The following is a 26,946-nucleotide window of genomic DNA, read 5'->3' as shown; positions in this document are numbered from 1 at the left end:
ATCTTTTTAGTTGGAAGAAAAAAAAAAAGTGTTTAGACTGAGAGTAAAGAAAGTACCAAAATCATCTAAAACGTACACTAGAGGAAAACAAGAAGTAGAAAACCTTGTTGACATCACGGAAGAGGCCCAGGGAGAGATGGGTACGAGATTGGTAGGAGGGAAATCTTTTCCTCCTCAGTAACATCTTCTGCTGATTTCTCTGTATCCACAGATGGGGCGTGATCTAATCCGACGGCAAATGCCTGTGTTCTCATGGCGGCTGCATGGAAAGATTTGAGTACAGATCCATATAGGAGAGACAGACAGGACTGTCTGAGGCAGAAAGAGAGACAGAAAGCTTGTCTCACGGTTGAACACTTCTCACTGTTGAAATGGCATCACTAATACATCACAGAGCTGTGCAAGGCAGCCTGAAAGGAGAACCTCATATTTCATAGACACCCATTGTTGCTACATCCATCACTGGTGCCAAAGTTCTGTTCAGGATGAAGCTTCTAACAGACACCTCTCAAGGTGAACACTGCAGCCCCACCTTAAAGCATGAAGAGGACCCAAACATTGCCTACGGTCAATGTCAAAGCTGAGCTCTCCCACCCCCATCAGTGTGGTCCTCAGTAAAGCCCGGGAAACAATCTACAAAGTAGAGGCAGTCCAACCCTGTCCATAGAAACCTCCAGTCACTTATCGTGTGAACACCAAGAACAAGAAGCCACTGGAGATACATCTCTTTATTATTATGTCTTGTGTGCTTTGACAGTAGTTCCAGATCACAAGAAAAAGTTATTTCCTGACTAAAATGGCATCATAAATGGCTCCTGTTTTCTTAAACTGGAAGTCTCTGAAGCCAGCAGAGGAGAGGAGCATGTGGTAGTGGGTGGGGGTCCTCTCCTGCCCTTCTGTCTGCACAAGCATGTTCAGAGAGTAGAGCTGCGTGAGCAGAGGGCCCCGCCTGTCTTCATCCAGGAGGCTTTCAATTACCAGAATGCCACCACCTAGAAAGGGAGGGGCACAGTCCACATCACACACACAGACTGTGCCAAAGTCCCAGTGAACCATAAGGACAACCAGACTTCAGAGGACAGTCAGGGCACTGTCTCCATCACACACTCAGAGGCTGTGCCCACGTCTTTATGGAATATCACAGAATAGACGGACCTCACAGAACAGACAGCAGGGACACTGTCCCCTTCACACACACACAGAGGCTGTGCCCACATCCTCATGAACCACCAGATGGGTGGACCTCACAGGAGAACTGGGACACTGTCTCCAACACAGACACAGAGGCTGTACCCACGTCCTCATGAACCATCAGGATGAGTGGACCTCACAGGAGAACTGGGACACTGTCCCCAACACACACACAGAGGCTGTGTCCACATCCTCATGAACCATCAGGACGAGTGGACCTCACAGGAGAACTGGGACACTGTCCCCATCTCACACACAGAGGCTGTGCCCACGTCCTCGTGAACCATCAGGATGAGTGGACCTCACAGGAGAGCTGGGACACTGTCCCCATCTCACCCACAGAGGCTGTGCCCACATCCTCATGAACCATCAGGATAAGTGGACCTCACATGAGAGCTGGAACACTGTCCCCATCTCACACACACAGGCTGTGCCCATGTCCTCATGAACCATCAGGATGAGTGGACCTCACAGGATAGCTAGGACACTGTCCCAATCTCACACACAGAGGGTGTGCCCACGTCCTCATAGACCATCAGGATGAGTGGACCTCACAGGAGAGCTAGGACTCTGTCTCCTTCACACACACACAGAGGCTGTGCCCACATCCTCATGAATCATCAGGATGAGTGGACCTCACAGGAGAGCTGGGACACTGTCCCCATCTCACACACAGAGGCTGTGCCCACATCCTCATGAACCATCAGGATGATTGGAGCTCACAGGAGAACTGGGAAACTGTCTCCTTCACACACACACACAGAGGCTGTGTCCACATCCTCATGGACCATCAGGATGGGTGGACCTCACAGGAGAGCTGGGACACTGTCTCCTTCACACACACACACAGAGGCTGTGTCCACGTCCTCATGGACCATCAGGATGGGTGGACCTCACAGGAGAACTGGGACACTGTCCCCTTCACACACACAGAGGCTGTGCCCACATCTTCATGGACCATCAGGATAGGTGGACCTCAGAAGTCAGTGAGGCACTGTCCTCATGACACACACAAATACTAGCCTAATTCTGAAACAGTTTCACCAAAGTGAGGCCACTGAAGTTTCAGAGGACCTTTCACTTTTTCCATCTTTATGTGGTTTTATCAATAGAAGAGAAATTAGGACTCTATTTCTTGTAGGTAGTTATCTAAAAGGAAAGCCTTTTGGCAGGATGTCTACACTTACCTGTGGGATGATTCCAGTGCCTGCCTTCTCAATGTGACTCGTGTAGTTCTGCCCCGAGTCACAAGCACAGCTGATATGCAAACCCTACAGCTTACCTGGCTTGCAAGTATGGTAGACCCTCTCCAGCAGGTGTGAACATTTTCCATCTGCCCAGTCATGGAGGATCCTGGCCAGGATGTACAGATCTGCTTCCGGAAGAGGGTCTTTAAAGAAATCCCCTGGAACACAGGGCAATAGGACAGGCACCCTGAGGTCAGCCTGCCATCCAATCCCATTTGACTAAACCTATTTCAGGTACAAAAGGTCACCGGGATGGGTCATACCTTTCCCAGGTCTTCCAGGCTAGTGACCTGCAGATCTAGCCTTGAAAAACAAAAAGGCTCAGGAGAAAGATAAGAAAATACTGAATGATATGTGTCTCCAACACACACACACAGAGGCTGTGCTCACGTCCTCATGAACCATCAGGATGGGTGGACCTCACAGGAGAACTGGGACACTGTCCCCTTCACACACAGAGGCTGTGCTCATGTCCTCATGGACCATCAGGATACATGGACCTCACAGGAGAGCTGGGACACTGTCCCCAACACACACACAGAGGCTGTGCTCACGTCCTCATGGACCATCAGGATGGGTGGACCGCACAGGAGAACTGGGACACTGTCTCCTTCACACACAGAGGCTGTACCCACATCCTCATGGACCATCAGGATGGGTGGACCTCACAGAAGAACTGGGACACTGTCCCCAACACACACACAGAGGCTGTACCCACATCCTCATGAACCATCAGGATGGGTGGACCTCACAGAAGAACTGGGACACTGTCTCCTTCACACACAGAGGCTGTGCTCACGTCCTCATGGACCATAAGGATGGGTGGACCTCACAGGAGAACTGGGACACTGTCTCCTTCACACACAGAGGCTGTGCTCACGTCCTCATGGACCATAAGCATGGGTGGACCTCACAGGAGAACTGGGACACTGTCCCCAACACACACACAGAGGCTGTACCCACATCCTCATGAACCATCAGGATGGGTGGACCTCACAGAAGAACTGGGACACTGTCTCCTTCACACACAGAGGCTGTGCTCACGTCCTCATGGACCATCAGGATGGGTGGACCTCACAGAAGAACTGGGACACTGTCCCCAACACACACACAGAGGCTGTACCCACATCCTCATGAACCATCAGGATGGGTGGACCTCACAGAAGAACTGGGACACTGTCTCCTTCACACACAGAGGCTGTGCTCACGTCCTCATGGACCATCAGGATGGGTGGACCTCACAGGAGAACTGGGACACTGTCTCCAACACACAGAGGCTGTACCCACATCCTCATGGACCATCAGGATGGGTGGACCTCACAGGAGAACTGGGACACTGTCTCCAACACACACACAGAGGCTGTACCCACATCCTCATGGACCATCAGGATGGGTGGACCTCACAGGAGAACTGGGACACTGTCTCCTTCACACACAGAGGCTGTACCCACATCCTCATGGACCATCAGGATGGGTGGACCTCACAGAAGAACTGGGACACTGTCCCCAACACACACACAGAGGCTGTGCTCATGTCCTCATGGACCATCAGGATGGGTGGACCTCACAGAAGAACTGGGACACTGTCTCCTTCACACACAGAGGCTGTGCTCACGTCCTCATGGACCATCAGGATGGGTGGACCTCACAGGAGAGCTGGGACACTGTCTTCTTCACACACAGAGGCTGTACCCACGTCCTCATGAACCATCAGGATGGGTGGACCTCACAGGAGAACTGGGACACTGTCTCCAACACACACACAGAGGCTGTACCCACATCCTCATGGACCATCAGGATGGGTGGACCTCACAGAAGAACTGGGACACTGTCTCCTTCACACACAGAGGCTGTGCTCACGTCCTCATGGACCATCAGGATGGGTGGACCTCACAGGAGAGCTGGGACACTGTCTCCTTCACACACAGAGGCTGTACCCACGTCCTCATGGACCATCAGGATGGGTGGACCTCACAGGAGAACTGGGACACTGTCTCCTTCACACACAGAGGCTGTGCTCACGTCCTCATGGACCATCAGGATGGGTGGACCTCACAGGAGAGCTGGGACACTGTCCCCAGTACACACAGAGGCTGTGCCCACGTCCTCATGGACCATCAGGATGGGTGGACCTCTCTCCTTCTCCTTTAAAAAATCATGTTATGATTTCTTTTTTGTTTTGTTGTTTTGTTTGAGATGGAGTTTTGCTCTTGTCGCCCAGGCTGGAGTGCAATGGCCCGATCTCAGCTCACCACCACCTCCACCTCCTGGGTTCAAGCGATTCTCTTGCCTCAACCTCCCAAGTAGCTGGGATTACAGACATGCACCACCACACCGGGCTAATTTTTGTATTTTTAGTCGAGACAGGATTTCTCCACGTTGCTGAGGCTGGTCTCGAACTCCCAACTTCAGGTGATCCGCCCGCCTCAGTCTCCCAAAGTGCTGGGATTACAGGTGTGAGCCACCATGCCTGGCCCGTGTTGTGATTTCTTTCTTTCTGATGTCTCCTGCAAAAGTACACCTGCTATTATGACTCAAAGCCGTGGATTCCAGGAGGCCCTGGGAATGCGGTCAGCACCTGCTATCTGATGTGTTGAACCGAACCTCCAGTCAAGACCCGTTCCCAGATTTGGAGTAAACACCGAAGAGTCACCCTGTATCTTTTACGTGTGTGATGTCAAACACTCAAGTCTCGTCATACGTTTCCTGCAAAGTCATAAGGTGCCAAACTTGGGAGAGATCTTGGTGAGCTCTGTGCAGGAAAGAGTTAACTCAGGCCAGGCGCGGTGGCTCACGCCTGTCATCCCAGAACTTTGGGAGGCCGAGGCAGGTGGATCACAAGGTCAGGAGATCGAGACCATCCTGGCTAATACGGTGAAACCCTATCTACTAAAAATACAAAAATTAGCTGGGCATGGTGGTGGGTGCCTATAATCTCAGCGACTTAGGAGGCTGAGGCAGAGAACTGCTTGAACCGGGAGGCAGAGGTTGCAGTGAGCTGAGACAGCGCCACTGCACTCCAGACTGGTCGACAGAGCGAGACTCCACTTCAAAAAATAAATAAATAAATAAATTTCTTTTAAAAAAAAAGGCCGGACACGGTGGCTCACACCTATAATCCCAGCACTTTGGGAGCCTGAGGTGGGCAGATCACAAGGTCAGGAGATCGAGATCATCCTGGCTAACACGGTGAAACCCCGTCTCTACTAAAAATACAAAAAAATATTAGCCGGGCCTCGTGGCGGGCCGCTGTAGTCCCAGCTACTCGGGAGGCTGAGGCAGGAGAATGGCATGAACCCAGGAGGCAGAGCTTGCAGTGGGTCGAGATCGCACCACTGCACTCCGCCTGGGTGACAGAGCAAGACTCCGTCTCAAAAAAAAAAAAAAAATTAGCTGGATATGGTGGCACATGTCTGTAGTCTCAGGTACTCGGGAGGCTGAGGCAGGAGAATCTCTTGAATCTGGGAGGTGGAGTTTGCAGTGAGCCAAAATCCCGCCACTGCACTCCAGCCTGGGCGACAAGAGCGAAACTCAGTCAAGAAAAAAGGGGGGGCTGGGGGGGAGGGGAGGGGGGAGGGGGAGGGAGGGGGAGGGAAGGGGAGGGAAGGGGAGGGAAGGAAAGGGAAGGGAAGGGAGAGAAAAGAAAAGAAAAAAGAAAAGAAAGAAGGAGGGAGGGAGGGAAGGAAGGAGGGAGGGAGGGAAGGAAGGAAGGAAAGAGACAGAGAGAAAGAAAGAAAGAAGAGAAAGAAAGGAAAGAAAGGAAAGAAAGGAAGGAAGGAAGGAAGGAAGGAAGGAAGGAAGGAAGGAAGGAAGGAAGGAAGGAAGGAAGGAAGGAAGGAAGGAAGGAAGGAGAAACGATGTGACTATGTGTCACAGAAAGCAGGCAGTTTGCCTGGGGTCTCATGGTAAATGGAACTCACGTGCAGCTTCCAGATTCCAACCCTGGGTGCTTCCCATTAAACCATAAGGTATCCTAACAGTTGTTCAGGTTGCAAAACCATGAACAAAAAAAACATTTTCTCTCAGGTCCTATCCAACCAACAAGTGTTGCTACAAACTCTTTCATTTTTTTTATTTTTTTATTTTTGAGATAAGGTCTCGCTCTGTCGCCCAGGCTGGAGTGCAGTGGCACGATCATGGCTCACTGCAGCCTGCACCTGCCACGCTCAGGCAATCCTCCCATTTCGACCTCCGGAACAGCTGGGGCCACAGCTGTGCATGGCTACACCTGGCTAATTTTTTTTTTTTTTTTTGTAGAGACAGGGTCTCACCATGTTACCCAGGCTGATGGTAAACTTCTGAACTCAAGTGAGCCACCCACCTCGGCCTCCTAAAGTGCTTGGATGACAAGCAGGGGTCACTGCCCTGGGCCTTACCTCTTTTTTTTTTTTTTTTGAGACAGAGTCTCACACTGTCGCCCAGGCTGGAGTGCGGTGGCACCATCTGGGCTCACTGCAAGCTCCGCCTCCCAGGTTCATGCCATTCTCCTGCCTCAGCCTCCACAGTAGCTGGGACTACAGGTGCCTGCCACCTCGCCCGGCTAATTTTCTTTTTTAATTTTTAGCAGAGACGGGGTTTCTCCGTCTTAGCCAGGATGGTCTCGATCTCCTGACCTCGTGATCCACCCGCCTCGGCCTCCCAAAGTGCTGGGATTACAGGCGTGAGCCACCACAGTGGGCCTGGACCTTAACAATCTGAGAAAGTAGCATGAAAACAGGACAATGGACGCTGTAATAGGAAATCTTAAAGCCTTCTTCATCCAACTCAGGACCTTGGCATACGCTGATTGCTCCTAAAACAAGGCTTTATTTTTTTAAGATGTCCTGGATCTTGGCTCACTGCAACCTCCACCTCCCAGTTCAAGTGATTCTCCTACCTCAGCCTCAAGTAGCTGGGACTACGGGTGCACACCACCCTCCCCAGCTAATTTTTTGTATATTTAGTAGAGACGGGGTTTCACCGTGTCAGCCAGGATGGTCTCGATCTCTTGACCTTGTGATCCGCCCACCTCGGCCTCCCAAAGTGCTGGGATTACAGGCGTGAGCCACCGCGCCCGGCCAGCATGCTGTTTCTTTCACATAAACCAGGTTCTTCTCATCCTTCAGGTCTCATCTCAGCCTCTCGTGACCAAGCTAGTTCGATTTAATGTTTTTTCCATGGAATACAACTCAGTCATAAAACGGAAAGAAATAATGCCTTCGCAGCAACTTGGATGGAGCTGGAGGCCACCGTTTTACATGAAGGAACTCAGGAATGAAAAAAAAAATTGGATGTTTTCACTTACAAGTGGGAGCTAAGATACGAAGATGCAAAGACATACAAATGAGACAAAGAATTTCGGGGACTCAGGGTGAAATGTGGGAGGTGGGTGAGGGATAAAAGACTCTCAAAAAAAAAAAAAAAAGAAAAGAAAAGAAAAAGAAAAGTCGGGCACGATGGTTCACGCCTGTCATCCCAGCACTTTGGGAGGCTGAGGCGGGCAGATCGCCCGAGGTCAGGAGTTTGAGACCGGCCTGTCCAACATGATGAAATCCCACCTGTACTAAAAAGTACAAAATTTAGTCAGGTGTGTGGTAGCAGGCACCGTCATCCCAGCTACTCAGGAGGCTGAGGCAGGAGAATTGCTTGAACTGGGGAGGTGGTGGGTGCAGAGAGCCGAGATGGTGCCACTATACTCCAGCTTGGGCGACAGATGCAAACTTTGTCTCAAAAATAAATAAATAAAATAAAATAATTTTTTAAAAACAGTACATATTGAGTACAGTGCACATGGCTCGGGGGATGGGTGTAACAAAATCTCAGAATTCACCACTAAAAAACTCACCTGGTTGGGCACGGTGGCTCACACCTGTCATCCCAGCACTTTGGGAGGCCGAGGTGGGTGGATCACCTGAGGCTGGGAGTTCAAGACCAGCCTGGCCAACATGGTGAAGCCCCGTTTATACTAAAAATACAAAACTAGCCGGGCGTGGTGGGGGGCACCTGTAATCCCAGCTACTTGGGAGGCTGAGGCAGGTAAATCACTTGAAGCCGGGAGGTGGAGGTTGCAGTGAGCCGAGATTGCACCACTGAACTCCAGCCTGTAATCCCAGCAGTTCAGGAGGCCGAGGTGGGCAGATCACCTGAGGTCGGGAGTTCGAGACCAGCCTGGCCAACATGGGGAAACCCTGTCTCTACTAAAAGTTCAAAAATTAGCCGGGCGAGGTGGCGGGCGCCTGTCATCCCAGCTACTCGGGAGGCTGAGGCAGGAGAATCGCGTGAACCTGGGAGGTGGAGGTTGCAGTGAGCTGACATTGCACCACTGCACTCCAGCCTGGGGGACAGAGCAAGACTCTGTATCAAATAATAATAATGATAATAATAATTGTAAGAAAGCTGTATACCTACACACAGCTTTCCATCCATCATGAGTAACAGACAGTGTGGAGTTGAGGGTGTTGTTGGGAGCAAGAAGAAAACCACAACAGGCCAGGCGCGGTGGCTCACACCTGTCATCCCAGCACTTTGGGAGGCCGAGACGGGCGGATCATGAGGTCAGGAGATCGAGACCATCCTGGCTAACATGGTGAAACCCCGTCTCTACTAAAAATACGAAAAACTAGCCGGGCGAGGTGGCGGGCACCTGTAGTCCCAGCTCCTCGGGAGGCTGAGGCAGGAGAATGGCATGAACCCGGGAGGCGGAGCTTGCAGTGAGCTGAGATCCGGCCACTGCACTCCAGCCTGGGTGACAGAGCGAGACTCTGTCTCAAAAAAAAAAAAAAAAATCGCATGACGTCTTCATCATCTCCCAGAAGCGTCCAGCCACACCCCGTGCTCGGAGAAACCATGAGACATGTCTCTGCTTCCCTGACAGACACCAACACACCTTCCTGGAGGTGAATCTCTTCCTCCTCTGGGAATGAGAAGTGCTGCTTTGCCGTCCGCACCACTTCTGGGACGTCGAAAACGGTGACCTTACATCCAGGATACAGAGACAGGCATTCCTTTGCCAGAGCTCCAGGGCCACCTGGAAGAGGACAAAGCGTGTCTGGCCCCCAGAGATGAACCGGGAAGACGTCACTCGCCCTCCACGCTCCGTGGACCCATGAAGGGTTCAAACCAGGAACTTGGGTCCTTCCACCGTGTCTGGTCTTCGACACCAGCCTGGCCAACGTGGCAAAACTCCGTGTCTATCAAAAAAATACAAAAATTAGCCTGCCGTGGTGGCGGACGCCTGTGATCCCAGCTACTCGGGAGGCTGAGGCAGGAGAATCGCTTGAACCCGGGAGGCGGAGGTTGCAGTGAGCTGAGATCACACCACTGCACTCCAGCCTGGGCGATAGAGCAAGATTACATCTAAAAAATAAAATAAAATATAGGGGCTGGGCACGGTGGCTCACGCCTGTCATCCCAGCAGTTTGGGAGGCCGAGGCGGGTCAATCACGAGGTCAAGAGATACAGAGCAGCCTGGCCAATATGGCAAAATCCCGTCTCTATTTAAAAATCCAAAAATTAGCCTGGCATAGCGGCGTGCACCTGTAATCCCAGCTACTCGGGAGGCTGGGGCGGGAGAATTGCTTGACCTGGGAGGCGGAGGTTTGCAGTGAGCTGAGATCACACCACTGTACTCCAGCCTGGGCAATAGAGCAAGATTACATCTAAAAAAAAGATAAAATATAGGGGCCAGGCATGGTTGCTCACACCTGTCATCCCAGCATTTTCGGAGGCCAAGGCAGGTGGATCACGAGGTCAAGAGATACAGACTAGCCTGGCCAACATGGCAAAACCCCGTCTTTATTTAAAAAATCCAAAAATTAGCCTGGCATAGTGGCGGGCACCTGTAATCCCAGCTACTTGGGAGGCTGGGGCAGGAGAATTGCTTGACCTGGGAGGCGGAGGTTGCAACGAACTGAGATCGCACCACTGTACTCCAGCCTGGGCAATAGAGCAAGATTACATCTAAAAAAAAAGATAAAATAGAAATAAAAGAAAAGCGTGCTTGCGGCGGAGATGTTTGCTGACTCTAGGAAGTGTCCAGTGCCGGGAGGAATGATTCCTCCAAGACCAGAAATCCCCTACATGTCAAAGCATCAGAATGCAGAAAATAAAAGCCATTGTTAGGCCGGGCGCGGTGGCTCACACCTGTCATCCCAGCACTTTGGGAGGCCGAGGCGGGCACAGCTCATGATGTCAAGAGATCGAGACCAACATGGTGAAACCCTGTCTCTACTAAAAATACAAAAAATTAGCCGGGTGGGGGAGCTTGCACCTGTAGTCCCAGCTACTCTGGAGGCTGAGGTGGGAGAATTGCTTGAACCTGGGAAGCGGAGGTTGCAGTGAGCTGAGATCGTCCCACTGCACTCCAGCCTGGGTGACAGAGCGAGACTCCATCTCAGAAAAAAAAAAAAAAAAGACATTGCTAACACGCTCCCTACAGAGAACAGGAGACACGGCTGTGAGGTATTGGGGGTTGGGGGGGTACCTACCACCAAGGTCGCACATAAGTGGGAACCCCGAAAGGTCAAAGGCGGTGAGCACGCTTCTCCCGTTGACGCTCCAGACCTCCTGCAGAGCTTGCATGAACTGCAGCCGCTCACCCTCAGACCTGGCGTGCAAAGCCACGCTCGTGAAGACGGTGAAGATCCGGGCAAGCGTCCAGAGCAAGGGCGTACATAACCCCCTGCTGAGAACAGAGCTGTATCCCACAGGTGCACCTGAGGGCTTTGTATGTGTGAAATGGAACACGGAGTCATTTGGGATGGGGGAACCAAAGACAAAGAGGTCGGCCACCAAAGGGTACGCAGCTCTGGGAAACCCGGGGTCGAGTCAGAACGCATCACTGTTCTCTGGATGGGAAGGGATTTCCCCGCTCGATGGGAAGGGATTTCTATCCGAAGAGGAGTTTAGATGTTTTCTAAGGGGAAAGTCGATAATATGTCCCCCCACCCACAGAGCTCAGCTCCAGAGGACAAATCCAGGAAGCGGGGGGGTCCACATATCCTGGGGCAGGGGCCCCAGAAGGTGGGAATTCAGGTGGTGGGGGAAGAGGCTAGAGAAAAGGCAGGAACTAGTAAGGGAGGGAGGTGAGATGGAGCCAAGGACAGCTGGACACGGAGGCGGACAGAGCTCATGTGTTGCAAGCTCCCTCTCTCCTCCTGTCCTCTTTAAAGAGCCTGCTGCGGGGGTTTGCCTCAGAGTAATGAGGGCTGAAAAACTGCCTCTTAGGTACCGGAGTCACTATTCAGGTGATGACCACACTAAAAGCCCAGGCTCCACACCGCAACACGTAAGCATGGAACAGACGGGGACTTGTGCCCACTAAACAGATACATATATACACATATACGTACACATGTATACATATATTCACATATGTATGAAGAAAGGAAGGAAGAAGGAGAAAAAGAAAAAAGGAAAGAAGAAAGGAAAGGAGAGAAAGAAAGAAAGAGAGAGAAAGAAAGAAAAGAAAAAAGAAAGGAAATGAGGAAGGAAGGAGGGAAGGAAGGAAGGAAGGAAGGAAGGAAGGAAGGAAGGAAGGAAGGAAGGAAGGAAGGAAGGAAAAGAAAGAAATGGGTGAGGGACGGAGGAAAGGAGAGAGGGTGGGTGGGAGGGAAGGAAGGAAGGACTAAGGGAAGGGGGGAAGGAAGGAAGTGAGGGAGGGAAGTAGAGAGGGTGGGAGGGAGGGAAGGGAGGAAGGAAGGAGACAGGGAGGGAGGAAGGGAGAAAGGAAAGAAGGTAGGAAGGAAAAAAAAGAAACAAGGAAAAGAAAGAAAGAAAGAGAGAAAGAAAGAAAGACTGAAAGGAGAAGAGAGGAGGAAAAAAGGAGGGGAAATATGGGGCATGAAAACGGAAGACGAGAGAAAGGAGAAGACGGGAGAGGAGAAGGAGAGAGGCAGGCGAAGGGAGGCGACGGGAGAGGTAGAAATGAAAAGAGAGGAGAGAAGGGAAGAGAAAGAAAGGAGGAAAGAGAGGAGAAAGGAAGAGGAAAAGAAGAGAAAGAGGATGAAAGGGGATGGGAGGGAAAAGGAGAGGAGAGGAAAGAAGAGAGTGAAGAAGAGAGAAGGGAGAGGAGACAAGAGAGGGAAGATGGGAGAGAGGAGGGGGGAGGTGGAGAGAAAAAGAGAGGAGAGAAGGAAAAGGAGAGAAAGAGAGCAGGACAGAAGAGGAAGAGAGGGAACAGGATGGAAGGAGAGGAGAGGGGAGGGGAATAGAGGGGAGAGGAGGGGAGGAGAGGAGAGGCTGGGGGGCAGGCAAACCCCTTAGGCATCCCCTTGTCCTTCATACGCTTCTCTACTGCATGCCTCAGCTGGAACACTGGACCGGCCCATCAATCCACCTCCACCTTGGAATTCCAGGTAAGAGCTTCAGGCAAAGGCCAAAGCTGTGTCCACGTCCACAAAGCAAAGTGAAGAACTGGGGTCTCCCCTGGCCTCACCTTCACCTCTGACCAAATCAAAAACTGGGCCTCTATTTTCTTTCTTTCTTTCTTTCTTTTTGAGATGGAGTTTCACTCTTGTTGCCCAGGCTGGAGTGCAATGGCGTGATCTCAGCTCACTGCAACCTCCACCTCCCAGGTTCAAGCTGTTCTCCTGCCTCAGCCTCCCGAGTAGCTGGGATTACAGGTGCACACCACCACACCCGGTTAACTTTTGTATTTTTAGTAGAGACGGGGTTTCACCGTGTTGGCCAGGCTGGTCTCGAACTCCTGACCTCAGGTGATCCGCCCACCTCGGCCTCCCAAAGTGCTGGGATGACAGACGTGAGCCACCGCGCCTGGCCGGTGCCTCCATGTTCTACATAAACACTGAGTTTGTGAGTAGTCCTTTGGAAGGAAGGGTCAAGTTGCACCCACTCAACAACTGGATCCATTCGAACATCAGAATCTGGGATGGTAGTGGGGGTGGGGGGTGTTATTTTAAACTAAATGGTGACTTCCTCCTGGGTTATCCCGTTTGAGTACATTGATTGGGTCTCCTAAGTCCTTTAGAAATAAACACAATCTTATCTGAGTTGTTGGTTTCAAAGTGATGGGTGTTACCTGTAGATGGCTTTAAAAAGGTCTTCAGCGGGAACGCCAAACGTCTGCAGGTACTGGTTCTTTCCTTCTCTAAGAAAAGAGAGGGAAGGCTGCTGTTTAACTACCTCATCTCATCTCATCATCTCATCTCACCTCATCATCTTATCTCATCATCTCATCTCACCTCATCATCTTATCTCATCTCATCATCTCATCTCATCTCATCTCATCTCATCATCTCATTTCATCTCATCTCATCATCTCATCATCTCATCTCATCTCATCATCTCATCATCTCATCTCATCATCTCATCTCATCTCATCATCTCATCTCATCATCTCATCTCACCTCATCATCTTATCTCATCATCTCATCTCACCTCATCATCTTATCTCATCTCATCATCTCATCTCATCTCATCATCTCATCTCATCATCTCATCTCATCTCATCATCTCATCTCATCTCATCATCTTATCTCATCATCTCATCTCACCTCATCATCTTATCTCATCATCTCATCTCATCTCATCATCTCATCTCACCTCATCATCTTATCTCATCATCTCATCTCACCTCATCATCTTATCTCATCTCATCATCTCATCTCATCTCATCTCATCTCATCATCTCATCTCATCTCATCTCATCATCTCATCATCTCATCTCATCTCATCATCTCATCATCTCATCATCTCATCTCATCTCATCATCTCATCTCATCATCTCATCTCACCTCATCATCTTATCTCATCATCTCATCTCACCTCATCATCTTATCTCATCTCATCATCTCATCTCATCTCATCATCTCATCTCATCATCTCATCTCATCATCTCATCTCATCATCTCATCTCATCTCATCATCTCACCTCATCATCTCATCATCTCATCTCATCTCATATCTCATCTCATCTCATCATCTCATCTCATCATCTCATCTCATCTCATCATCTCATCTCATCTCACCTCACCTCACCTCACCTCACCTCATCTCATCATCTCATCTCATCTCATCTCATCTCATCTCATCTCATCATCTCATCTCATCTCATCATCTCATCTCATCATCTCATCTCATCTCATCTCATCTCATCATCTCATCTCATCTCATCTCATCATCTCATCTCATCTCATCATCTCATCTCACCTCATCATCTCATCTCATCATTTCATCTCATCTCATCATCTCATCTCATCATCTCATCTCATCTCATCATCTCACCTTATCTCATCATCTCATCTCATCTCATCATCTCATCTCATCTCATCATCTCATCTCATCATCTCATCTCATCTCATCTCATCATCTCATCTCATCTCATCTCATCATCTCACCTCATCTCATCATCTCATCTCATCTCATCATCTCATCTCATCTCATCATCTCATATCATCTCATCTCATCATATCTCATCACATCTCATCTCATGTCATCTCATCATCTCATCTCATCTCATCATCTCATCTCATCATCTCATCTCATCATCTCATCTCATCATCTCACCTCATCATCTCATCTCATCTCATCATCTCATCTCATCATCTCATCTCATCATCTCATCTCATCATCTCATCTCATCTCATCTCATCTCATCATCTCACCTCATCTCATCATCTCATCTCATCATCTCATCTCATCTCATCATCTCATCATCTCATCTCATCTCATCATCTCATCTCATCATCTCATCTCATCTCATCTCATCATCTCACCTCATCTCATCATCTCATCTCATCTCATCATCTCATCTCATCTCATCATCTCATATCATCTCATCTCATCATATCTCATCACATCTCATCTCATGTCATCTCATCATCTCATCTCATCATCTCATCTCATCTCATCATCTCATCTCATCATCTCATCTCATCATCTCATCTCACCATCTCATCTCATCTCATCATCTCATCTCATCATCCATCTCACCTCACCTCATCTCATCATCTCATGTCATCTCATCTCATCATCTCACCTCATCTCATCATCTCATCTCATCATCTCATCATCTCATCTCATCATCTCATCTCATCTCACCATCTCATCTCATCTCATCTCATCTCATCTCATCATCTCATCTCATCTCATCTCATCTCATCATCTCATCTCATCTCATCTCATCTCATCATCTCATCTCATCTCATCTCATCTCATCTCATCTCATCTCATCTCAGTCGCCCAGGCTGGAGTGCAATGGCATGATCTCGGCTCACTGCAACCTCTGCCTCCAAGGTTCATGCTATTCTCCTGCCTCAGCCTCCCGAGTAGCTGGGACTACAGGCGCCCGCCACCGCGCCCGGCTAATTTTTGTATTTTTAGTAGAGACGGGGTTTCACCATGTTGGTCAGGCTGGTCTTGAACTCCTGACCTCTTGATCTGCCCGCGTTGGCCTCCCAAAGTGCTGGGATTACAGGTGTGAGCCACCGTGCCCGGCCTTATCTTATTTTATGAGATGGAGTCTCGCTCTGTCGCCCAGGCTGGAATTCTATGGCACTATCTTGGCTCACTGCAATCTCCGACTCCCGGGTTCAAGCGATTCTCCCGCCTCAGCCTCCTGAGTAGATGGGACTATAGGCACCCGCCACCACACCTGGCTAATTTTTTGTATTTTTAGTAGAGATGGAAGTTTCACTGTGTTGGCCAGGCTGGTCTCGAACTCCTGACCTCAAGTGATCTGCCCACCTCGGCCTCCCAAAGTGCTGGGATGACAGGCGTGAGCCACCGCACCCGGCCACACCAGGTGATTTCTACCGTCTGCTCTGGGTGAGCAACTCTAGCAATTCCATGATTGGTTCTGCAAGAAATCTGCCATTTCAGGCTGGGTGAGGTGAGATGGTGCCACTGCACTCCAGACTGGTCGACAGAGCGAGATTCCATTCAATAAATAAATAAATAAATATATATATATATATATATATATTTTTAAAAAGGCTGGGTGCGGTGTCTCACGCCTATAATCCCAGCACTTTGGGAGGCTGAGGTGGGCAGATCACCGGAGGTCAGGAGATTGAGACCATCCTGGCTAACATGGCGAAACCCCGTCTCTAGCTGGACGTGGTGGCAGGTGTCTGTAGTCCCAGCTACTCGGGAGGCTGAGGCAGGAGAATGGCTTGAACCCAGGAGGCGGAGGTTGCAGTGAGCCAAGACTGTACCACTGCACTCCAGCCTGGGTGACAGAGCGAGACTCCGTCTCAAAAAAAAAAAAAGAAACTTTCCCTTTCACCTCCTCCAATGCCCCTTCACCAGCCCCCCGGGGGTACCACCTGGATGCAGTCCCCACCTCACAGCATCTGCCAGGTGGCCCCAGCACCTGTAACTGGTCCTGCCCATGTACTTTAGCAGGTTGCATTGTGAGGTCGGGCTGACCCTGGTCAGGTAGGCGCTGGACAGCTCTGTGTTTTGATAGAAAGCTGAAACACACAAAAAAGAACAGGGAGAAAGCAGTGAGATTCCGAGTCCCTGCTGGCGGACGCTCCCCAGCTCACCAACGTGGTGATTTCCACATGATTCCTGCCTGGGAGCGCCAACACCCGCATAGCTGGGGCGTTCTGTGGAAGGCACAAAGGTGACCTGGGGCAGCTGGCACCCCCGTCAGGTTCGGTTTAGACAAATCCCATCAAGAGTTTTGGGTGGAGGAAGTACAAATGCAGTTGAACCACGAGAGAAAACACACATTACATTTCCCAGAGTGTCTAAAATAACATATTGAGGCTGGGCACGGTGGCTCACGCCGGTCATCCTAGCACTTTGGGAGGCCGAGGCAGGTGGATCACCTGGGGTCAGGAGTTCGAGACCAGCCTGGCCAACAGGGCGAAATCCTGTCTCTACTAAAAATACAAAAACTAGCCTGGCCAGGTGGTGGGTGCCTGTAATCTCAGCTACTGGGGAGGCTGAGGCAGGAGAATCGCTTGAACCCGGGAGGCAGAGGTTGCAGTGAGCCGAGATTGCACCGCTGCAGTCCAGCCTGGGCAACAGAGCGAGACTCTGTCTCAAAAACAGAGCGAGAGGGCCGGGCATGGTGGCTCACTCCTGTAATCCCAGCACTTTGGGAGGTCGAGGCAGGTGGATCACCTGAGATCAGGAGTTTGACACTAGCCTGGCCAACATGCTGATACCCCGTCTCTACTAAAAATACAAAAATTAGCCAGGTGTCGCGGCTCACGCCTGTAGTCCCAGTTACTCAGGAGGCTGAGGCAGGAGAATCGCTTGAACCGGGGAGGCAGAGGTTACAGGGAGCCAAGATCTCACCATTGTACTCCAGCCTGCGGACAGAGTGAAACTCCGTCTCAAAAAAAAAAAAAAAAGAAAGAAAGAAACCCCATCATTCGCATAACATCTCTGGCTGTTTTTTTTTTGTGTGTGTATGGTTTTGTTTTTTGTTTTGTTTTGTTTTGACACAGGACCAATCCTCCTGCCTCAGCCTCCTGAGTAGCTGGGACCACAGGCGTGTACCACAACTCCCTGTTCATTTTTGTATTATTATTATTATTATTATTTTATTATTATTATTATTATTTTGAGATGCAGTCTTGCTCAGTTACCCAGGCTCACCGCAACCTCTGCCTCTCAGGTTCAAGCAATTCTTCTGTCTCAGCTTTCCGAATAGCTGGGACCACAGGTGTATACCACCTCTCCCAGTTAATTTTTCTGTCTTTTTTAGAAATGGGGTCTTGCGACGTGGCCCAGGCTGCCCTCGAACTCCTGGGCTCAAGGAATCCCCCAGCCTGTGCCTCGCACTCTGGCAGCTTTGACGTCCCCAGGGCAGACCTCGGTAGCTACGACACAAACCACATGAACCCCCAAACCTGCAAATACAGACGGAATCTCGCTCTGTCACCCAGGCTGGAGTGCAGGGGTGCGATCTCGGCTCACTGCAACCTCTGCCTCCCGGGTTCACGCCGTTCTCCTGCCTCAGCCTCCCCAGTAGCTGAGAAGACAGGCGCCCGTCACCACGCCTGGCTAATGTTTTGTATTTTTTTAGTAGAAATGGGGTTTCGCGGTGTTAGCCGGGATGGAGACGGTCTGGCTTTGTACAAAACACATGGGCTGCAGAGGGTGGCCCGCTTAAAATGCCTCCTTCAAAACACCCATGTCCTCACCTTTTCCTGCCCTCGTCTCCACTTTCAACAGCTTCAGGGACACGCAGGTGTCCAGCAGGAGCTCTGTCCCGTGGGAGCTGGCCTCCACACCTGCAGCCACTGCTGCCACGTCCAGGGGCCCTGGGGCCTCGGCGAGAAGGTCGAACACCCCCAGCTCGCAAGCGGCGAAGAGAACCTCGGAGGAGGATCAGAAATAAAAGGTCAGCACTCAGCCTGACCCTGGGAACCCATGGCCACAGAAACACCCCATAGGACGCCAGGCTGGGGAGGAACGCATTGTTTTATTTACATTTTTATTCATTTCTTTCTTTCTTTCTTTTTTTGAGACAGAGTCAAATGAGGTTGCACCACTATGGAAAACAGGCATTTTTATTTATTTATTTATTTATTTATGTTAATTTATGTATGTATTTTGAGATGACGTCCCACTACATCGCCCAGGCTGGAGTGCAGTGGCGCCATCTCGGCTCACCGTAACCTCCGCCTCCCGGGTTCAAGCGATTCTCCTGCCTCAGTCTCCCGAGTAGCTGGGATTACAGGCCTATCCCACCATCCCCGGCTAATTTTTATATTTTTAGTAAAGACGGGGTTTCACCATGTTAGCCAGGCCGGTCTGGACCTCCTGACCTCAAGTGACCCGCCCTCCTCAGCCTCCCAAAGTGCTGGGATGACAGGCATGAGCCACCACGCATGGTCCTCTCTCTCTCTTTTTGAGACAGTCTTGCTCTGTCGTCCAGGCTGGAGGACGGTGGCGCGATCTCAGCTCACTATAACCTCAGCCTCCTGGGTTCAAGTGATTCTCCTGCCTCCCCGTCCCGAGTAGATGGGATTACAGGCGCCCACCACCACACCCAGCTAAGTTTTCCATTTTTAGTAGAGACGGGGTTTCTCCATGTTGGCCAGGCTGGTCTTGAACTCCTGACCTCAAGTGATCCACCCGCCTCAGCCTCCCAAAGTGCTGGGATGACAGCCGTGAGCCACTGCGCCCAGCAGCTCTTGTTCTAATAACTTTGTATTAACTAATTTTTTCTGTTAAGGGTAGAGAAAGTTTTATTCTATTAAGGTTGGATTAATAATAATTAATAATTAATTAATAATAATTCTATTAAGATTGTGTTAACTTGTTTCGTTAAGTTTTTATGGTTGTTATTCTGTGAATTATATTAAGGTTGTCTTAGCTCCTGTTTTATTTGTATTAATTAATTACTCTATTAAGGGTGTGTTAGGTTATTCTGTTAAGGTTTTATGAGTTCTTGTTCTTATGAAGCTTGTATTAAGATGTATTCTATTCAGGTGGTATTACCTTTTTTGTTAATCTGTTATTAATTCCTGTTTGCTTAAGATTGCATTGACTGCTTGTTACAGTAAGTCTGCATCAAGTTTATTCTACTAAGCTTGTATTAGCGCCTTTTCTATTAAAGCTAGATTAGGCCGGGCGCGATGGCTCACACCTGTCATCCCAGCACTTTGGGAAGCCGAGGCAGGCAGATCACTTGAGGTCAGGAGTTCGAGACCAGCCTGGCCAACACAGAAAAACCTTGTCTCTACTAAAAATACAAAAAGTAGCCAGGCCTGGTGCATGCCTGTAATCCCACCTGTTCAGAAGGCTGAGAATGGCATGAACCCAGGAGGCGGAGGTTGCAGTGAGCTGAGATCGCACCACTGCACTCCAGCCTGGGCGACAGAGCGAGACTCGGTCTTTAAAAAAACAAAAAAGCTATATGAATTCTTGTTCTTTAATGTTGTATTAACCTTTTAAAACTAGCATTGTGTTCTGTTTTATTCATTAAAGTTGTATTCATTCCTGTTGGGGATGGGTGAATTAATTGTTCTTTTAAGGGTATATTAAATGTTATCTTCTTACGTCTATGTTCACTCTTGGTCTATGAAAGTTGCATTAACTAATTGTTTCTGTTAAGGGTGTACTAAACTTGATCTTTTTTTTTTCTGCTCCCAAAAAGTTTTATTATTATTATTATTATTATACTTTAAGTTCTGGGATACATGTACAGAACATGCAGGTTTGTTACACTGGTATACATGTGCCATGGCGGTCTGCTGTAGGTATACACCTGCCATGGTGCTCTGCTGTAGGTGTACACCTGCCATGGTGGTCTGCTATAGGTATACACCTGCCATGGTGGTCTGCTGTGGGTACACACCTGCCATGGTGGTCTGCTGTAGGTGTACACCTGCCATGGTGCTCTGCTGTAGGTGTACACCTGCCATGGTGGTCTGCTGTAGGTGTACACCTGCCATGGTGGTCTGCTGTGGGTACACACCTGCCATGGTGGTCTGCTGTAGGTGTACACCTGCCATGGTGGTCTGCTGTAGGTGTACATCTGCCATGGTGGTCTGCTGCAGGTGTACACCTGCCATGGTGGTTTGCTGTAGGTATACATGTGCCATGGTGGTCTGCTGTAGGTATACACCTGCCATGGTGGTCTGCTGTGGGTATACACCTGCCATGGTGGTCTGCTGTGGGTATACATGTGCCATGGTGGTGTTCTGTAGGTATACACCTGCCATGGTGGTCTGCTGTGAATATACACCTGCCATGGTGGTTTGCTGTAGGTATACACCTGCCATGGTGGTCTGCTGTAGGTATACACGTGCCATGGTGGTCTGCTGTGGGTATACACCTGTCATGGTGGTGTTCTGTAGGTACACACCTGCCATGGTGGTCTGCTGTGGGTATACACGTGCCATGGTGGTCTGCTGTGGGTATACACCTGTCATGGTGGTCTGCTGTGGGTATACACGTGCCATGGTGGTCTGCTGTGGGTATACACATGCCATGGTGGTCTGCTGTGGGTATACACGTGCCATGGTGGTGTGCTGTAGGTATACATGTGCCATGGTGGTGTTCTGTAGGTATACACCTGCCATGGTGGTCTGCTGTGGGTATACACCTGTCATGGTGGTCTGCTGTGGGTATACACGTGCCATGGTGGTGTGCTGTAGGTATACACCTGCCATGGTGGTTTGCTGTAGGTATACACGTGCCATGGTGGTTTGCTGTGGGTATACACCTGCCATGGTGGTCTGCTGTGGGTATACACGTGCCATGGTGGTCTGCTGTGGGTATACACGTGCCATGGTGGTTTGCTGTAGGTATACATGTGCCACGGTGGTCTGCTGTGGGTACACACCTGCCACGGTGGTCTGCTGTGGGTACACACCTGCCATGGTGGTCTGCTGTGGGTATATATCTGCCATGGTGGTCTGCTGTGGGTATACACATGCCATGGTGGTCTGCTGTGGGTATACACGTGCCATGGTGGTTTGCTGTAGGTATACATGTGCCATGGTGGTTTGCTGTAGGTGTACACCTGCCATGGTGGTCTGCTGTGGGTATACACGTGCCATGGTGGTCTGCTGTAGGTATACACCTGCCATGGTGGTGTGCTGTGGGTATACACCTGCCATGGTGGTGTGCTGTGGGTATACACCTGCCATGGTGGTTTGCTGCACCCATCAACCTGTCACTTACATTAGGTATTTCTCCTAATGCTATCCCTCCCGTAGGCCCCACTTTTTTTTATTTTTTGAGGATACTGGGTCTGGGTCTGTCTGCCAGGCTGGAGTGCTATGGTGTGATCTCGGCTCACTGCAACCTCTGCCTCCCAGGGTTCAAGAGATTCTCCTGCCTCAGCCTCCTGAGTAGCTGGTACTACAGGCACCTGCCACCATGCCCAGGTAATTTTTGTATTTTTAGTAGAGATGGGGTTTCACCATATTGGCCAGGCTGGTCTCGAACTCCTGACCTTGTGATCCACCCGCCTCGGCCTCCCAAAGTGCTGGGATGACACGCGTGAGCCACCGCACCCAGCCAAGGGGATACTCAATGTTATCTTCTTATGTCTGTGTTCACTCTTGGTCTATGAAAGTTGCATTAGCTAATTGTTTCTGTTAAGGGTGCACTAAGTTTGATCCTCTTAAGGTGGTATTAACTCTGCCTTAACTCTGGTTCTGTTCAACTGCTGACAGCTCCCATGACATGGTATCATGTGCCCTAAAGTGATTGTTCTTCCAAGATTTCGGACCCAGCAAACCCCCTGTGAACCAGCGACAGGCTTCGAATGAGCAGTCAGTAGCCCCAGCAGGCTGGGTCAAAGGAGGCAAAGGGAGCAGGTGACTGTTGTCTGGGACAGTAACAAAAACCCACCTCTACTAAAAAATAGAAAAATTAGCCAGACGTGGTGGCGCGTGCATGTCATCCCAGCACTTTGAGAGGCCAAGGCGGGCGGATCACGAGGTCAGGAGATCGAGACCAGCCTGGCTAACACGGTGAAACCCCGTTTCTACTAAAAATACAAAAAATGAGCCGGCATACAAAAAATTAGCCGATCGCGGTGGCGGCGCCTGTAGTCCCAGCTACTCAGGAGGCTGAGGCAGGAGAATAGCGTGAACCCGGGAGGCGGAGCTTGCAGTGAGCCGAGATCGCGCCACCACACTCCAGCCTGGGGGACAGAGCGAGACTCCGTCTCAAAATAAAAAAAAATAAAAATAAAAAAGAAAAATTAGCCAGACGTGGTGGCGTGTGCCTGTCATCCTAGCACTTTGAGAGGCCAAGGTGGGCGGATCACCTGAGGTCAGGAGATCAAGACCAGCCTGGCTAACACGGTGAAACCCCGTCTCTACCAAAAATACAAAAAATGAGCCAGGCGTGGTGGTGGGCGCCTGTAATCCCAGCTACTTGGGAGGCTGAGGCAGGAGAACTGCTTGAACCTGGGAGACAGAGCTTGCAGAGAGCTGAGATTGTGCCATGGCACTCCAGCCTGGGCAACAACAGTGAAACTCCATATCAGAAAAGTAAATAAAAATAAAAAATAAATTAGCTGGGCTTGGTGGCAGGCACCTGTAATCCCAGGTACTCAGGAGGCTGAGGCAGGAGAATCGCTTGAACCCGGGAGGCTGCTCCACGTATGGGTGGCTGGGGAATAGGTATTTCCAACCCTTGGGGGCCTAGGGATAAAATTCAGGGGCTCTACAAACAAGGAACGAGAAGAGATTTCACTCTGATTTTCACTACCTCTTCCTAAGATGGGCTATTCCCGCCAACCATGAGCGTACTTCAAGCCACAGCTGTGATACAAGAGCCTGAGGGAGCCACCGGGTGCGGTGGCTCACACCTGTCATCCTAGCACTTTGGAGGCCGAGGTGGATCAACTGAGGAGTTGGGAGTTCGAGACCAGCCTGACCGACCTGGAGAATCCCCGTCTCTACTAAAAATACAAAATTATCCGGGCAGCACCGGGCGTGGTGGTGGGAGGCGGAGGTTGCGGTGAGCCAAGATCGTGCCCCTGCACTCCAGCCCGGGCAACTAGAGTGGAACTCTGAAAAAAAAAAAAACAATAACAAAAAACCAAAAAATCCTGTGGCTTGCTGACAGAGAACCCACAGATATTTTCATGTCACATGAGAGCTGCTGCGGACGTCTCAAAATACCACCAGCACATGAACCCCTTGCACAATGCTGCTGGTTTTTCTGTTTTTGTTTTGAGACAGAGTCTCACTGTGTCGTCCAGGCTGGAGCGCAGTGGCAGGATCTCGGCTCACTGCAACCTCCGCCTCCCGGGTTCAAGGGATTCTCCTGCCTCAGCCTCCTGAGCAGCTGGGATGACAGGCACCTGCCACCATGCCTGGCTAATTTTTGTATTTCTAGTAGAGACGGGGTTTCACCGTGTTAGCCAGGATGGTCTCAAACTCCTGACCTCAGGTGATCCTCCCGCCTCAGCCTCCCTAAGTGCCGGGATGACAGGCGTGAGCCACCGTGCCCGGCCAAGATCTGCTGGTTTCAGTATCCTCATCGCCACCACCTGCAGCCATCATCTTGGTGTTGCTGTCACGAAGCAGTGGAGTTTTGTGTTGTCAAAACTGCAGTTTTACTCAAGAAAAAAAAAAACGGCGATTGCATGAGAGAAGCCCATTCCCTCAGCCCATGAAGTCAGCCACAGACGCTTTCATTCCAATCGCCTCTTTAGATCTTTGGAAACTGCAGTTGTTCAACATCTGGGCTCACCTCATCAAGACCACTGTACTGTTTAATACCGTTACCCAACGCACTGAACACCCATTCGTGGAGGAAGCTTTAAAAAAAATAAACGTATCCCGGCCGGGCGCAGCGGCTCACGCCTGTCATCCTAGCACTTTGGGAGGCCGAGGCCGGCAGATCCCTTGAGGTCAGGAGATCGAGACCAGCCTGGTCAACATAGTGAAACCCCCCCCACCTCTACTAAAAAATAGAAAAATTAGGCCGGGCGCGGCAGCTCACGCCTGTAATCCCAACACTTTGGGAGGCCGAGACGGGTGGATCACGAGGTCAGGAGATCGAGACCATCCTGGCTAACACGGTGAAACCCCATCTCTACTAAAAGTACAAAAAATTAGCCGGGCGAGGTGGCGGGCGCCTGTAGTCCCAGCTCCTCGGGAGGCTGAGGCAGGAGAATGGCGTGAACCCGGGAGGCGGAGGTTGCAGTGAGCTGAGATCGCGCCACTGCGCTCCAGCCTGGGCGACAGAGCGAGACTCTGTCTCAAAAAAAAAACCAAAAAAAAATAGAAAACTTAGTTGGACGTGATGGCACGTGCCTGTAATCCTAGCACTTTGGGAGGCCGAGGCGGGTGGATCACCTGAGGTCAGGAGTTTGAGACCAGCCTGGTCAACATGATGAAACCCCGCCTCCACCAAAAATAGAAAAAATTAGCTGGGCGTGGTGGCAGGTGCCTGTAATCCCAGCTATTCGGGAGGCTGAGGCAGAACTGCTTGAACCCGGGAGGTGGAGGTGGCAGTGAGCTGAGATCATACCACTGCATTCCAGCCTAGGCAACAAGAGTGAAACTCCATATCAGAAAAATAAATAAATAAATAAATAAATAAAAATTAAAAATAAAATAATTAGCCGGGCTTGGTGGCGGGCGCCTGTAATCCCAGCTACTCGGGAGGCTGAGGCAGGAGAATGGCTGGAACCCGGGAGGCAGAGGCTGCAGTGAGCCGAGATCACACCACTGCACTCCAGCCTGGGAGACAGAGCAAGACTCTGTCTCAAAATAAAAAAAATAATAAAGAATAAATAAAAAAATAAATCTCTGACTTATCTCTATGTTTGCATTAAAGTAAAATTCATAAAATTCACCATTAACCATTCTTGTTTTGTGTGTGTGTGTGTGGGGTTTTCTTGTTTCTGTTTTTTCTTTTTTCTTTTTTTTTTTTTTTGAGACAGAGTCTCGCTCTGTCGCCCAGGCTGGAGTGCAGTGGCGCGATCTCGGCTCACTGCAACCTCCGCCTCCCGGGTTCACGCCATTCTCCTGCCTCAGCCTCCCGAGTAGCTGGGATTACAGTCATGTACCACCAAGCCCAGCTAATTTGTGTATTTTCAGTAGAGACGGGGTTTCACCATATTGGCCAGGCTGGTCTCGAACTCCTGACCTCGTGATCTGCCCGCCTCAGCCTCCCAAAATGCTGAGGTGACAGGCGTGAGGCACCGCGCCCGGCCCAATGTACTCACATATATTGATTGACGTCTCATGTCTGCCTAAAATGTCTAAAACGAAGCTGCCCCCAGACCACCTTGGACACACATCCTCAGGACCTCCTGAGGCTATGTTGCAGGTGCACGTCTCTCCCGGTGGGAAATAAACCTCCTGAAACGATGGAGACTTGTCATTTTTCTCGATCGACACCCCCCACAGTGGAACGTGAGTGTGATGAACGGAAGTCTACTCCCCTGCTTGTCCCACAGAGCGTATCCTACCTGGGACACCATGAAGCCGTTGGTGTACTCATTGAGGAGCCGATAGCCGTCGTCCCCTGAGGAACCCATGTCGTCTCCAATCCAGCCGCGGCGTCCGGAGCCTCTGGAGCGTTTGCTTCTAGGAGCACGGAGCCTGCTGGCAAGGTGGGAAAGAGGGACCTGCTCACGGCTGCTGTCTGAATCTCCCTGCTGGCTGCCCAGTACTCAAAGACAGATCACTCTAGAAACTCGCATTAACCTTATTAGGGGATCACAAAGCGTGTCGGAATTCCCTGGCTTTCTGCGCGGGCCCTTCCGCAGCCCTAAAATAGTCTGCCTGAGGCCTCCCCTGAGCCTTGGAGTCATCAGCTGTAGAACTGATCCCAGACCAATACGCTCACCCCTCATTAGCACTAAACAAATCGTCTCACTGGGTGGCTCAAAAAACAGTTCTGTCACACTTCTGGAGGCTGGAAGTTCAACATCAAGATGCCAGCAGGCCAGCCTGGGCAACATACTGAGACCCTTTTTGTTGTTGTTGTTGTTGTTGTTGTTGTTGTTGTTGTTGAGATGGAGTCTCGCTCTGTCACCAGGCTGGAGTGCAATGGCACAATCTCAGCTCACTGCAACCTCTGCCTCCCAGGTTCAAGTGATTCTCCTGCCTCAGCCTCCCAA

The 26,946-nt window shown here is 50.3% G+C and overlaps 1 protein-coding gene across 1 annotated transcript; it reads right to left on the bottom strand.

Moving 5' to 3' along the window:
- Positions 1–767: 767 nt before the first annotated feature.
- Positions 768–26,397, bottom strand: ASMT (acetylserotonin O-methyltransferase). Its single transcript, NM_001032940.1, is given in 8 exon segments — positions 768–992; positions 2,474–2,596; positions 9,304–9,444; positions 10,904–11,022; positions 13,456–13,524; positions 16,720–16,849; positions 18,539–18,713; positions 26,293–26,397. Coding segments are annotated over 8 exon segments (1,038 nt in total). The 5' UTR covers positions 26,362–26,397; the 3' UTR covers positions 768–780.
- Positions 26,398–26,946: the final 549 nt, after the last annotated feature.

This window comes from Macaca mulatta, chromosome Y (assembly GCF_049350105.2).
Source record: "Macaca mulatta isolate MMU2019108-1 chromosome Y, T2T-MMU8v2.0, whole genome shotgun sequence".
Lineage (NCBI taxonomy): Eukaryota > Metazoa > Chordata > Mammalia > Primates > Cercopithecidae > Macaca > Macaca mulatta.
This window is presented reverse-complemented; position numbering and strand designations above follow the sequence as displayed.